This window comes from Oncorhynchus mykiss, chromosome 12, assembly GCF_013265735.2.
Source record: "Oncorhynchus mykiss isolate Arlee chromosome 12, USDA_OmykA_1.1, whole genome shotgun sequence".
In the NCBI taxonomy this organism is placed as follows: domain Eukaryota; kingdom Metazoa; phylum Chordata; class Actinopteri; order Salmoniformes; family Salmonidae; genus Oncorhynchus; species Oncorhynchus mykiss.
In genome coordinates, this window is record NC_048576.1 from 15,806,455 (window position 1) to 15,822,190 (window position 15,736).

Sequence of the window (15,736 nt, forward strand, 5' to 3'; positions counted from 1 at the left end):
CACAATAACAGACCTATATCAATGAATGTGATGTCACATGTCAATTATATAACTATTTGCTGCAGTAATTTCGCATTGATAGTAAATTCTAACGTACATTTTTCTCCAAGGGGAACAACATATGTACATTGGGCTCATTATGAAATTGAGAAATAAGGCACATTTTTGCTCTTTGGAAAAATAAAAACTGCATCTCACTTGCAATGAAACATATAAAAAATATATATTTAGAATCAGTTGTCGTTCAAATCTTTTTTTCGGCATGCCAAGGACATTAAGCAATATTCACTATGATTGAAACCATACCTTGGTAAAACAAGACAAGGAATCACATTGTACAAAATCATATTAGTGGAAAAGGAAATGTGGACCTGTGGTCTTCTCAGTAGAGTGAGTTCAAGTGAAATTGCAACACAAACCTTCACAACACATACAGAACCTGAAACTGCAGGATAACTAGGGATACTGGATTCAAACAATATCATACTGCACTTTTAAAATGAAGCTTAATCAAGTTCCATTTCCTTCTCCTCCTTTCTTCCCCTCCTCCCTCCTTCCTAATCCTCCTCCCTCTCTCCTTCTTTCTCTCTTCCTCTTTCCCTCCTTCCGTCTGTTCCAAGGATGTACTATGTCCCTAGGCTTCTGCATAGCCTCGCTGACAATGTTTTTCGGCACAGGAACAGAGGCCAGATTTTGGGCATGTGCCGTGGCAGACTAGGCACTAGGCTCTCTGGCCAGCTGTCATGTCAGCTGCACGCGGTATGTGCTGATCTCCATTGGTTTCAGTCTGATTTCCTCTTTGCTCGACCCTCCCTCAGTCGTATGCATCAGAGTCAGGGATACGGGGATGATGCTCTGGAATCTCAGTTCTGAAAACAGCTTCTCCGTGTGGATCTGTGCGAGAACCAAACCAAACATGAACAGTGACGTTATATTCCCATTATAAAAGGAGTTGATGGTTTAATAAAAGTATTTAACGCCGGCTTTGATCATGATGAAAGATCCTACTATTTTAGAAGATATTAATAGGCTTGAGTATACTGAGCAAAAATATAAACGCAACATGCAAAACATTTCTAAGGTTTCACTGTGTTACAGTTCATATTAGGAAATCAGTTAATTGACATAAATTACCTAGGCCCTAATCTATGGTTTTCACATTAATTGGCATAGGCCCACCCACTGGGGAGCCAGGCCCTGCCAATCAGAATGAGTTTTTCAAAAGGGCTTTATTACAGACAGAAATACTCCTCAGTTTCATCAGCTGTCTGAGTGGCTGGCCTCAGACGATCCTGCAGGTGAAGAAGCCGGATTTGGAGGTCCTGGGCTGGATTGGTTACATGTGATCTGCGATTGTGAGGTTGATTGGACGTACTGACAAATTCTCTAAAACAACGTTATTGTAGAGAAATGAACATTCAATTCTCTGGCAACAGTGGTGGACATTCCTGCAGTTAGCATGCCAATTGCACGCTCCCTCAAAACTTGAGACATTGTGGCATTGTGTTGAGTGACAAAACTTCACATTTTAGTGTGGCCTTTTATTGTCCTCAGCACAAGGTGCACCTCTGTAATGATCATGCTGTTTAATCAGCTTCTTGAAATGCCACGCCTGTCAGATGGACAGATTATCTTGACAAAGGAGAAATGCTGACTAACAGGGATGTAAACAGATTGTGCACAACATTTGAGATAAATTATTTTTTTGCATATGGAACATTTCTGGGATCTTTTATTTCAGCTCATGAAACACTTCAAATGTTGAGTTAATTTTTTTTCAGTATATCTCTTTCATTTTGATGTGCATGTGCGTGTTTGTGTGCATGCATGCACGGGTGTCTCTCTGTGTGTTTATGCCTGTGCCTGTGTGCTCCTGTGTGTGTGTCAGCGTGTCGGCATGTGTGTGGCAGGTTTACCTTCCCCTGCGTGGTGGCACACAGTAGCCCTGTGTTCCTATTGGAGAAGGCGCAGTCAAAGCCTTTTCTGTGCAGAATCAAAGCCGCCTCGTCCGACGGACCACCCCCGTCCTCCTGTAGGACCAGTGACAAATTATTTAGTCCCCACAAAGACCCCAACTGTCGCCCCCCACCCCAGCCTCAACACTGGAGCAATTATAGAGACCACCCTTTCACAGGTCAGCTGCATTTCCACAGCCATGTTCGAGGAGCTGATTCTGAAACAGACCTGGGTTCACATACTATTCAAAAATTGACTGGCTTAATGGACCAATAGAGTAGTTTCAACACTGCAAACACTCCTATCTGGAACTCCATGAAGGCGAGAGCAAAGGCTTAAGGTATTTCAAAGATTTCAAATCGTATTTAAACCCAGGTCTGACTCTAAAACAGGGTAACTACTGTAGTTTACTAGCTGACAGCACAAGTCCAAGTCAATTTCATCCTCCCTCCAGAAATAGTGTTTATTTTCCATCCACAGTCCCTGGCTGAGTAAATGGAGAGATGCCACAGTGCATACTAAGTGGGCTGGTAGTAGTGGCAGTGGTGTCATCATGTGAGTATTCGTGTAACTCCATACAAAGCCCTCGTCTCTAACACATTTCACGCTACCGTCTCCTCTTTTGATTTGTTCTCAGAGTCAAATTGGATGTCAGAGCGTGTCTTTACAATCGATAGTTGAGCAAATTGGTCAGCAGATTCCCCTTCTTAGCGGAACAATTAGCTCGATCTTTGACATGAGAGACAGCTCTATCATCAGAGTTAACGGGGCATGCGACAACAAAGTAGGAGATTATAGAAGATGTACAACACAGAGATGTAGTGTATTTACAGGGATGATATAAAGACAATTAATGGAGGAGTGCTGAGTGTGTGTTTTGTCCTAACAAACAAGAGATGAAACCAGGTAGGTTTAAATCAATACAGCCAAGGTGGATCTTAATAAACAGCATGACTATGAGAACACAGCGGTAAAAGTCATCGCTTTCGAAAACTTGGTAACTCTTAGTCTTTCTATGAAGTTGCTCTGGTGTAGTAACCCTGTAACTACTCTAATAACAACGTTGTATTAAAATATTATTACATACAGTAGCAAATGATCTGAGCGTTTTTTGTTACTAGCTACATAATTGGAACGGTTCATGTCTCAACTCCATGGATATGCAAATACAAAGCAATGATTAAATCACTACAAAACAACATGTAAATGCAATGTAATTAAAGCCTTACGACACATATATACGAGTAACAATGTAAAGCATAAGCTTGTTGTAAGGAAGTACTCCGTAGCATTACCTTGGACTGTATGCTGCGTAGATTGACCAAGTGGATGTCACAGGGCAGCGATGAGGCCAGCGGGGTGAAGGCGGACAAGGACAGGGACTGTGCCTCCGTGCTGACAGCCATGGAGATCAGAGGGTGGTTCAGGTACAACGACGACACGTGACTCAGCAGAGACGGGTAGCTGAGGGGTGAGGGTTTCTCCCCCTAGAAATATCAAAGCAGAGCCAGGGACATTAGGACAATACTCTGGGGAAAAAGAGACGAATAATCATAAAGTAATACATGACCATGTTTTAACCTGAATGTCTTAACACTACAAAAGATGAGAGCGTCATGTGAACGCAAAACAAATGTACTTTTTTTTTTACTCTGCCATTTTTAAAGTCATGTCCCCCCGTCCTTGACTTTTCCTAAATAAGTCTATATAACACTCTGTCATTGTTAAAATCTTAATATCGCTAACAAAATGTCATGTCAACATGTCATTTTTTCCCACTGCCCTCATTCCCCGTTACTAAGCCTGTGTAGCTGATGGCCCATCGAAACTACACCAAAAGTATTTCTAAATTCATTTCACACATATAATAATAGAGTTAGCCTAAAGACAAGATTAAATTGACAATAGTCTGATGGGTGACAATATTATCAATTGACAAATTGTAGATGAAGAGGTGGGCACAGCATGGAATTGACACAGAGGCAGGGAAACGGAGCGCCAAAAAGTCATTTTTTAAAATCCTACAGAGTCACACGCAAGTAAGATGTTTTGATTTATATCTAGTATCAGAAAGAGTGGATTCTGAAGTTTCTAAAACACTTACCTTTGTCAAATAACTCTCAAAATTCAAGAGGTGAGCTCTATTTCAAAGTATCACTTTTTCCAAGAATAACCACTGTTCCATTTGTTTACCACATGAGCAGCACAGCTCAGCCTACTAAGCAAAGACTGGTAATACAACTTAAAATATGTTATTCTGTTCTTTTGAAAAACATTTCCTTATTTGGATAATGTTTCTTAAGACCTGCCAAAACAAAATTCTAATGGTTTCTTTGTGATGGATTTGACTCTTGAATTCTGGTGTTTTAGTGTATTTTCCATATAGCCGAAAGTAACATAACCTAATGAAAATGCCATTATGTTATTTGAAATAATTGTTATTTCATATTATAATGTTACTTAAGACCTTAATAAACACAATCAAATTACACTTTTTCCAATAGCATATATTTATATACATATACTCCAAAAAACGAGTCATTGGCTCAAATGGGGGGGGGGGGGGGGGGGGGTCCCCCGAGGCAAGGCTTTTCTAGTGTTAATCAAGTCTCCGTTATTGACCTTCAAAAGTCAGTGAACATCAGTAAACTACAGTAGAATTACAAACTACAGAGCTCAATCTCAAACTCCTGTTGAAAGTACCCCATCGGTCTTGGCCCTCTTCTCCAGGAGCAGGCGGAAAGTGCTGGGGGTAACTTTGTTGTCCAGGACACCCTGGCCCAGCCCGCGGTTATCATCCTGGTTCAGCCGACGATCCATAATCACCTCCAACTGGCCTGGAGGGGAAAAGATCAAAAGTTATCTTCAGAAATATTTCCATACCACGGTGTCTTCTGGTCACATAGGAGAAATTCATCAAAGTACAGAACGTTATGTCTTTTAAAGCTTGGCCAGAAACAGCATGATAGAAACTTTACTCATTTTAAATCGAGTCGTACTGTTTCTCCCTCTCTTTTCACATCCTGGTGCCGAAATAGCTGATGGCATTATGTACTGTATACACCACAGGAGGTTGGTGGCAACTTAATTGGGGAGGACTGGCTCGTGTTAATGACTGGAGTGGAATGAGTGGAATGGTATCAAATACATCAAACATGTGGGTTCTATTTGTTTGATGCCGTTCCATTAGCTCCTTTCCAGACATTATTATGAGCCGTCCTCCCCTCAGCAGCCTCCACTGGTATACAGATGGCAAGCTTAGAATCGAGCAGGGATGTCATCTTTCCCGGAGAATTGAAGTACTGATGCCCTTCCAATAGACAACAGAAAACAAATCCACCGGCTTGCACTCACCACTCACAAGGCTGGCGGAGCCCAGAGACTGTGCAGTGAGCAGGGTCAGTCTGGTACCAGGGTCCTGGATGTAGGCCATGCTGGTCATGGGATAGAAGTTGGCTTGAAGGGGAAGCTTGGCCATGGTTCTTCTGGGCTGTATCTGCAGACAACATACCTAGCATGGTTACACAATACCCACGCTTTATACAGTGACGCTATGGACTGAAGTTCAATGAGCCTCGACGCGCAATGCGGGTACTTGAGAAACAAGAGTGCTATGACATAGCATCAGGAGTACTTCCTGACCATGTGACCTGACCAGGAAAAACTCAGAGCCCTAGACTTTAACGAGGACCCAGAATTTTTCTTGTAGGGGAAAAACTCCTGGCCCCAAGCATACTGAATCACCAGAGAACAGGTGTGTTGAGTGGGATCTTTATCTTAATTAAGCCGACCAGTTTGTTTTGACTACAATGGCTGCGGGAAGCTGTTCAAGTATGTTGTTGTTTTTAATTTGCGTTAAGCATTGAGTTGCGTTTCATCTCTGATGGCAGTAAATCCCTCTTAATCCCTGAAATCAAGGTCAGACTGCCAAAAATGCAAATAGAGATTGAGGGGGGGGGGGGGGGGGGGGCTCTACGGCAGCGTATCTAATTGGCAAAGGCGCTCAAATACTGATCTGTCTGAAGATTCTCCCACAAACAAATTCAAATCGTTTCAGCTTTTGTTTACAATTCAAAACTTTATGTCATGACACAAAATGGAAGACGTCAAGGAAGTCCCTTCTGGGAACTTGGACAGCTAATATTTCCCCATTCAGCTAGTTCCAATGTCAAGCTAATGCTACAAAATAGCCATTTCTATCATAGTTAATTGCTAATCATGTCATAATTGACCAAGCACAAGCCAGTTCAGTAGCAAGAAACAGTATTTCTTGGGTTGGAATGTGTGACAGTAGCTGGTATACTGCAGAGCTCTGGGCTATAGCTAGTATACTGTACATGGTTCTGTTTTCTATGTTTCTTTGTGTAGCCGATGTGAAATTGCTAGCTAGTTAGCGGTGGTGCGCGCTAGTGGCGTTTCAATCGGTGACGTCACTTGCTCTGAGACCTTGAAGTAGTGGTTCCCCTTGCTCTTCAAGGGCCTTGACTTTTGTGGAGCGATGGGTAACGATGCTTAGAGGGTGACTGTTGTCTGTGTGCAGAGCGTCCCTGGTTCGCGCCCAGGTCGGGACGAGGGGATGGACGTAAAGTCTATACTGTTACATTGATGCTGTTGACCCGGATCACTGGTTGCTGCGGAAAGAGAAGGAGGTCAAAAGGGGGGTGAGTGTAGCCGATGTGAAATGGCTAGCTAGTTAGCCGTGGTGTGCGCTAGTGGCGTTTCAATCGGTGATGTCACTTGCTCTGAGACCTTGAAGTAGTGGTTCCCTTTGCTCTGCAAGGGCCGTGGCTTTTGTGGAGCGATGGGTAACGATGCTTTGAGGGTGACTGTTGACGTGTGCAGAGCGTCCCTGGTTCGCGCCCAGGTCGTGGCGAGGGGACGGATGTCAGTTTTATCTCCTGCCCTCTTTCAGATAACTTAAAAACATACTAAAGCACACGAGGAGCCATTTAACGTTAAAATGACACAATAATAAACTAATTGTACAGCTGTGAACGATTAACCTCTACACTTATCCTTCCGTGTGTACGAAACAAATGAACATTCTCTCATTGAACGGCACTGCCGTGCCTGAACAGAGAGAGTGGTAGTGAGAAAGAGAGAGAGTGAAAGAGAGAGAGAAACAGAGATCTGTGTCATACAGTAACAGTACCTGGAATCCATTGAGGTCTGTGAAGAATCGATCCTTGCTGTCCACATCTGATGCTAACCTCATTGCAATTTCATGGTTGAACTCCCTCCTTATATCTACCAAGTTACAGATCTCCACTGCCTGGCCCTCCACACCTAGAGAGAGAGAGAGAGAGAGAGAGGTAGAGGTAGAGGGAGAGGGAGAGGGAGAGGGAGAGGGAGAGAGAGAGAGAGAGAGAGAGAGAGAACGACAACTCAATCATAGAGCCTACACTGAACACCCGCTATGCTGTGGTGCTTGCAGTATTACTCAGGCAGAGGTGCTGCTACACATTTCTCAGGGAAGATAAGTTATAGGAAAGGTCTGTGGTAAAACATAGTCCGGATCTTTCTTTACTCACATTTTATAACTTTTTGGATTTTCGACCAAAATTATAGTGACAAATATTTTTTTTATCTGGGTTCCTATTCATGACTATGGGACATATTCAAAAGTTTCCTTTTTCTTTGGCCTGGCTTGAGGTATTTTTTTATTTTGTATTTATTTTTAAACTTTATTTAACTAGGCAAGTCAGTTAAGAACAAATTCCTATTTACAATGACGGTATTAATGATAGTCTTATTACAGAAGGTCTCCTAGTACACAAAATTATTTTTTGGGGAATATATCTTACATTGTTTGATATCATTTTACATACCCAATTGAATTAATCCACCGGGCGAAAAAAAAAACTGTTGAACAAATTTGCCGCAGTTTTTCATACAATTATAATCAAAAATTGAGTCTGAACATTGAGCCATCAAATACAGTAATATGAGACCAACATAATGGTGTAACTCTAGTAATAAGTCCCGCAACCTTATCTCCTAAAAGCTGTATACTGTAGCTGTACCTCAGGTCAAAATAGGCAATGAAACCATTCTCTCTATCTTAAGTAAAATCAGCATGGGTGGGTCCAATTAAGGACTGTTTTTCTGTGAGATGACATGTGGACCCTCAGGGTCTCTGTCTCCTGGGTAGCATGACAGCAGCTTCCTCTTTCTCACCAAGCACGCAACCCAACATCACTCATTTTCTCTATGAAAGCAACCGTTCAATGGTATCGCACTGACTAAACCTCTTTCTCTCTCTCTGAGTGAATCTTCATGTAACTCATCTACAGACAGATGAAAAGATGAATAGGGTTTTGGATCTTCTCCCACAGAGAAACATTTCAGGATCTTTTGCTATCTTAAGGTTCTGTTTTTCTATCTCTGATACATGTAGGCTACTCTCTACCTATCCAAGGTCCCATGCATGTATGTACTGCTTTTCAGTTGATTTTACAATCAGTGGTGTAAAGTACTTAATTAAGTAAAAATAATTTAAAGTACTACTTAAGTAGTTTTTGGGGGTATCTGTACTTTACTATTTATATTTTTGACAACTTTTACTTCACTACATTCGGAAAGAAAATAATGTACCTTTTACTCCATACATTTCCCCTGACACCCAAAAGTATTTGTTACATTTTGAAGGCTTAGCAGGAAAGGAAAATGGTCCAATTCACACACTTATCAAGAGAACATCAGTGGTCATCCCTACTGCCTCTGATCTGGCAGACTCACGAAACACAAATGCTTCGTTTGTAAATTATGTCTGAGTGTTGGAATGTCCCCCTACTATCGATACATTTTAAAAACAAGAAAATAGTGTCGTCTGGTTTGCTTAATATAAGTAATTTGAAATAATTTATACTTTTACTTACAATACTTAAGTATATTTAAAAACAAATAATTGTAGACTTTTACTCAAGTAATATTTTACTGGGTGACTTGTCATTTTCTATTAAGGTATCTTTACTTTTACTCAAGTATGAAAATTGGGTACTTTTCCCACCACTGTTTACAATTGTAGATGCATGCACGCACACACACAATTTCCATCCTTACCTTGAACGTTATACAGGCGTAGAGTGTGTGTCACGTGATCGAAGGTAGTGGTGATTTCAGAGAACACAGAACCTTTGGTTACCCGTATCACTGGAGACCGGGCGGGAGAGTACATCTGGAGGAGAACAGAAAATCAATGGGAATCAAATCACTCCTAACACCATGTCCCATCCATCCTCTGCCAATAATACCTCCTACAGAGAGCATGCTGGTAAGGGAGCACAAATAAGGGTGCGAAGAGAGAACGGGAAACTGGGGGAGCAGAACAACTGTAAGAGCTGAAGCCGTTATTCTTCGCAGGGTTTCAGTACAGCTACAATGAAACACGTTGACAAAGGAGCATCAATCACGTTTAATAAAGGTGTCAGATTACCTTGGCTTCCCCGTCGGGCAGGAACAAGTAGGCTCCGCTTTTATCTCGGTTGCTGGTTGTGCCGTACCATGCAAACTCCACCTTGATCTGGTGTTCTGAGCCGTTCTCTTTCAGCTTCAATCTCTGAGGGTGTCAGTCAGAAGACAGCGGGATTTAACACTTACAGTGGGGCAAAAAAGTATTTAGTCAGCCACCAAATGTGCAAGTTCTCCCACTTAAAAAGATGAGAGAGTCCTGCAAATGTTCATCACAGGTACACTTCAACTATGACAGTCAAAATTAGAAAAAAAATCCAGAAAATCACATTGTAGGATTTTTTATGAATTTATTTGCAAATTATGGTGGAAAATAAGTATTTGGTCAATAACAAAAGTTTATCTCAATACTTATATATCCTTTGTTGGCAATGACAGAGGTCAAACGTTTTCTGTAAGTCTTCACAAGGATTTCACACACTGTTGCTGGTATTTTGGCCCATTCCTCCATGCAGATCTCCTCTAGAGCAGTGATGTTTTGGGGCTGTTGCTGGGCAACACGGACTTTCAACTCCCTCCAAAGATTTTCTATGGGGTTGAGATCTGGAGACTGGCTAGGCCACTCCAGGACCTTGAAATGCTTCTTACGAAGCCACTCCTTCGTTGCCCGGGCGGTGTGTTTGGGATCATTGTCATGCTGAAAGACCCAGCCAAGTTTAATCTTCAATGCCCTTGCTAATGGAAGGAGGTTTTCACTCAAAATCTCACGATACATTGCCCCATTCATTCTTTCCTTTACACGGATCAGTCGTCCTGGTCCCTTTGCAGAAAAACAGCCCCAAAGCATGATGTTTCCACCCCCATGCTTCACAGTAGGTATGGTGTTCTTTGGATGCAACAGCATTCTTTGTCCTCCAAACACGACGAGTTGAGTTTTTACCAAAAAGTTATATTTTGGTTTCATCTGACCATATGACATTCTTCCAATCTTCTTCTGGATCATCCAAATGCTCTCTAGCAAACTTCAGACGGGCCTGGACATGTACTGGCTTAAGCAGGGGGACACTTCTGGCACTGCAGGATTTGAGTCCCTGGCGGCGTAGTGTGTTACTGATGGTAGGCTTTGTTACTTTGGTCCCAGCTCTCTGCAGGTCATTCACTAGGTCCCCCTGTGTGGTTCTGGGATTTTTGCTCACCGTTCTTGTGATCATTTTGACCCCACGCGGTGAGATCTTGCGTGGAGCCCCAGATCGAGGGAAATTTGTCAGTGGTCTTGTATGTCTTCCATTTCCTAATAATTGCTCCCACAGTTGATTTCTTCAAACCAAGCTGCTTACTTATTGCAGATTCAGTCTTCCCAGCATGGAACAGGTCTACAATTTTGTTTCTGGTGTCCTTTGACAGCTCTTTGGTCTTGGCCATAGTGGAGTTTGGAGTGTGACTGTTTGAGGTTGTGGACAGGTGTCTTTTATACCAATAACAAGTTCAAACAGGTGCCATTAATACAGGTAACGAGTGGAGGACAGAGGAGCCTCTTAAAGAAGAAGTTACAGGTCTGTGAGAGCCAGAAATCTTGCTTGTTTGTAGGTGACCAAATACTTATTTTCCACCATAATTTGCAAATAAATTCATTAAAAATACTACAATGTGATTTTCTGGATTTTTTTTCAAATTTTGTCTGTCATAGTTGAAGTGTACCTATGATGAAAATTACAGGCCTCTCTCATCTTTTTAAGTGGGAGAACTTGCACAATTGGTGGCTGACTAAATACTTTTTTGGCCCACTGTACATCATCACCATTACACTGACAGTTTGGCATCAATGATGAGAGCGAACAGAGCTACCGGTATAATAATAAGACACCTTCTGTATCGTGTGTTGTTGTAGCTGAGCTGATTTGATGAACAATGTGATGAGTACTCATGCCTGAGACCGGAAGGCTCGTATGACATCCCACAACTAATGCCTAGGCTTTAGCTCAGAGGAATAATGTAGTCTTGTGTCACACAGACAACCCTGGTTTGATACCCGGTCTGCCCCATTGACAGTCTAGAAGTGTGATATATTCCAGGGTCACAGTCACTATACGCTTTATGACTCTGGTTCAATGCCCTGTTGTGTAGTGCTATGCTTTACTATGTATGCTATGCTGTGTTGTGCAGTGCTATGCATTACCGTAATACTAATGCTGACCCTGTAAAACAGCACATTTCACTGCACCTATCTGGTGTATGTGACAATAAAACATCTGTGATCTGAACTATGCTGTGCTCTGCTGTGCTGTGCTATGCTGTGCTAAGCTTTGCTATCAGGGCATAAAATGTACTTTTTGGTCCACCAACCACTGTGGTAGGTAGTTTTAAAAATCTACAAGCCACTCAGATTTTTTACCAACCAAAATATTTTTCCCCTGCTAAAATTACACCAACAAAACACACAAAAAATCATATGAGCATGCGTTGTAATGTTTCTAAAACAAGAAATGTATTACTAGTAAAAAGTCATGTGGTATATTATTTCAGAATTTTTTTTGTGACCTGTGTCTTTTAACCAAAATATCACAGATGAGACAAAAAGTTTCAAGGTTACCGCGGCAGCGTGTCTGGAGTCATGTTTGTGTCTGTGAGATTGAGTTTGACTAGTAGAAGCATTGTCTTATTTTATCTAACAGTTGAAACTCAAACATCGAAAAAACGACCTAGCTTGTGAACAAGACCATGTAAATAGCCAAGAAATACAAGGACAAAGTCTCACTTCAGTAAACTTTAGTTTCACGTAAGTTAGACCGACTTGTATGCCTGTGTGCAGCACTTCTAAAAATAAATCTTTCACTTAGCTCTTCACGTGTGCACAGCCCCAAGCCAGGCAGTGTTGCAGCACAAGATAAACTATATGGGATTTGTAGTTCTTTGACTTTATGCGATTAATTTAGCAGTTATAAAACAAAACTGCAGAAATACTTTGAAAACAGCAACTGCAGCATTTATTTTACTATAAATGTGATCATGCTTTATATTCACAAATGCGAGTGAAATGCTTGCACTGTGGAGCCCTGGCCACTCGCCAACATGGCTGGTGAAATGAACGTCTTACCCACTGATGCCAAAATCTAGCCGGATTTGGCAGGTGTTGGGTGTTCATTTTAGGCCCTGTTTGCTATGCTGTGCTGTGCTAAGCTGTGCTAAGCTTTGCTATGCTGTGCTGTGCATGGCTTACCTCCATCAGGCCGGTGGTGGGGGAGCTCCAGATCTGGATGTGGGGGTTGTGGATGCTGAGGGGGGTGGAGGCGTCCTGGGGGATGTTGACGGTGAAGTGCTTCATGTTGACGGATAGTTCGCCGCCTTGCCTGAGGAAAACATACTCTGCCGTCTCCGCCCCGCCGCTCACAGCCGTACTCAACTGGTACAGCCCAAGACCCAGCGCTGGCACCTGAGCTACGAAGGACAACTGCCCGGGAGAGAAAACACCAATACATGAGATAAAGTGAAAAGAAAGCATAAACAGAAAACGTCTCTGTTTCACCACAAAATGGTAATACATTGGTGATCAATCTCTATTCCAAACTAAAAAGACCACAGCTTTGGGTTTCTGCATCCATACACAGACTTGTCTGATACTGCCAGACACTACCTGCCTGATACTCCCTGACACTACTTGATACTACTTGCCTGATACTCCCTGACACTACTTGACACTACCTGCCTGATACTCCCTGACTCTACTTGACACTAGCTGCCTGATACTCCCTGACACTACCTGATACTACCATCCTGATACTGCCTGACACTACCTGACACTACCTGATACTGCCTGACACTACCTGCCTGACACTGCCTGACACTACCTGATACTGCCTGACATTACCTGACACTAGCTGATACTGCCTGAAATTACCTGATACTACCCGATACTGCCTGATACTGCCTGACACTACCTGATACTGCCTGACACTACCTGCCTGATACTACCTGACACTGCCTGATACTACCTGATACTACCCGATACGGCCTGATACTGACTGATACTGCCTGACACTGTCTGATACTGCCTGATACTACCTGATACTGACTGATACTGCCACACTACCTGCCTGACACTGCCTGACACTACCTGATACTGCCTGATACTGACTGATACTGCCTGACACTACCTGCCTGATACTGACTGATACTGACCGATACTGACTGACACTACCTGATACTGCCTGATACGGACTGATACTACCTGATACTGTCTGATACTACCTGATACTGCCTCAAATAACCTGATACTGCCCGATACTGACTGATACTGTCTGATACTACCTGATACTGTCTGATACTACCTGATACTGTCTGATACTACCTGATACTGCCTCAAATAACCTGATACTGCCCGATACTACCTGATACTAATGTTGAACAGTATACTGGTACCACGTTAATATCACAATGCCAAAACGTCATGATACTTATGATACCAACATTTTAGAATACCGTAGTACAGTTTCATATGATACTACCAACTTTTTCAGCCCTACCGATCTAAAGAACCTGCTGGCGCCTGTTATAAAATATTTATAAAGTCGGTTTGGTTTAGAAATTCAGTTGAATTGAAGCATCAGCTACTAGTCTCTTGAATTCACAGGTCCAATCATATCCACTTCACTTTCATGCGCATATCACATGTGTCAGCTGTAATCATCAAGCCTCATCCCCTACCAGCCCTCACTCACCTGCTTCTCTCTGCGTCCCCTGCCAGGCCTCACTCACCTGCTTCTCTCTGCGTCCCCTGCCAGCACTCACTCACCTGCTTCTCTCGACGTCCCCTACCAGCTCTCATGCACCTGCTTCTCTCTGCGTTCCCTGCCAGCCCTCACTCACCTGCTTCTCTCTGCGTCCCCTGCCAGCCCTCACTCACCTGCTTCTCTATGCGTCCCCTGCCAGTCCTCACTCACCTGCATCTCCTACCAGTCCTCACTCACCTGCTTCTCTCTGCATCTCCTACCAGTCCTCACTCACCTGCTTCTCTCTGCATCTCCTACCAGTCCTCACTCACCTGCTTCTCTATGCATCTCCTACCAGTTCTCACTCACCTGCTTCTCTCTGCATCTCCTACCAGTCCTCACTCACCTGCTTCTCTCTGCATCTCCTACCAGTCCTCACTCACCTGCTTCTCTCTACATCTCCTACCAGTTCTCACTCACCTGCTTCTCTCTACATCTCCTACCAGTTCTCACTCACCTGCTTCTCTCCATCTGCTCTTCATGCGCGTCTATTCCTCCGTCAGTTTTAAAAATATATAATTTAGCCGTGATAGCGAGCATGGATGCAAACCCAGATCCTGATGAGTCTTTTTACATTTGTACACTTGTTAAATTGGAGCAGCGTGCAAAGTGAGCAATGTTGTTGATACATTGTTACAACCAAGAGCACTGACTAGTCTGAGAAGACTTTGCAAGTTCACTGCCATGCAGCCTCTGAGTGTCAGGCATGCTTGCAGCTTTACAGCAAATAAATCAGCTTGTCTCTAGCCTAAACAGTTAAAACAATATGACCATGTTTTTATTTTATTTATTTTTTAACTAGGCAAGTCATTTAAGAACAAATTCTTATTTACAACGACGGCCAACCAAAAGGCATCTTGCGGGGACGGGGGATGGGATTAAAAATATAAATAAATGAAATAAAAATATAGGACAAAACACCCATCACGACAAGAGAGACAACACAACACTACATAAAGAGAGACCTAAGACAACAACATAGCATGGCAGCAACACATGACAACACAGCATGGCAGCAACACAACATGACAACAACATGGTAGCAACACAACATGGTAGCAGCACTAAACAGGGTACATACATTATTGGGCACAGACAACAGCACAAAGGGCATGAAGGTGTAGACAACAATATAGCACACAAAGCACCATATTACCAGAGATGCCTTTTTTCTTTCTATTGGGATTCACGCGCATTTGATATCATTTCACAAACCATGTCGCAGTCTGTTTTAAACTAATCCCAGGTCGCTAATTATTGGTTTGATAACAAACAACGTTGTTCAGCTAACAATCTGGTAAATTGACAGTAGGTCTAGGCAAATTTTATAGGCACAGGAAGAAAGGAAAAGGGTCTGCTATTCATCTAATGTAAAACTAAACTACATCATCAATTTATTTATTTCTGGTGCTCCTTAAATACTGTTTGGTGCTTAACGTTTAAAAGTTGGGATCAGTGTGTGTATGTATATTTGTGGGAGAGAGAGAGTGGTGTGTGTGTGTGTGTGTGTGTGTGTGTGTGTGTGTGTATGTGTGTGTGTGTGTGTGTGTGTATGTGTGTGTGTGTGTGTGTGTGTGTGTGTGTGTGTGTGTGTGTGTGTGTGT

The 15,736-nt window shown here is 42.6% G+C and overlaps 1 protein-coding gene across 1 annotated transcript in view; it reads right to left on the reverse strand.

The window, feature by feature from the left end:
* Positions 1–220: 220 nt before the first annotated feature.
* Positions 221–15,736, reverse strand: part of LOC110536799 (alpha-mannosidase 2) — a 50,350-nt gene continuing 34,834 nt past the window's right edge. Inside the window, exons 14-22 of the mRNA XM_036937026.1 lie at positions 12,584–12,814; positions 9,392–9,514; positions 9,019–9,133; positions 7,109–7,242; positions 5,311–5,452; positions 4,660–4,793; positions 3,252–3,443; positions 1,917–2,030; positions 221–894 (exon numbers count right to left, since the gene is read on the reverse strand). Of these exons, the coding sequence (XP_036792921.1) occupies positions 742–894; positions 1,917–2,030; positions 3,252–3,443; positions 4,660–4,793; positions 5,311–5,452; positions 7,109–7,242; positions 9,019–9,133; positions 9,392–9,514; positions 12,584–12,814 (1,338 nt within the window). The 3' untranslated portion in view covers positions 221–741. The remainder of the gene's footprint in view (positions 895–1,916; positions 2,031–3,251; positions 3,444–4,659; positions 4,794–5,310; positions 5,453–7,108; positions 7,243–9,018; positions 9,134–9,391; positions 9,515–12,583; positions 12,815–15,736) is intronic.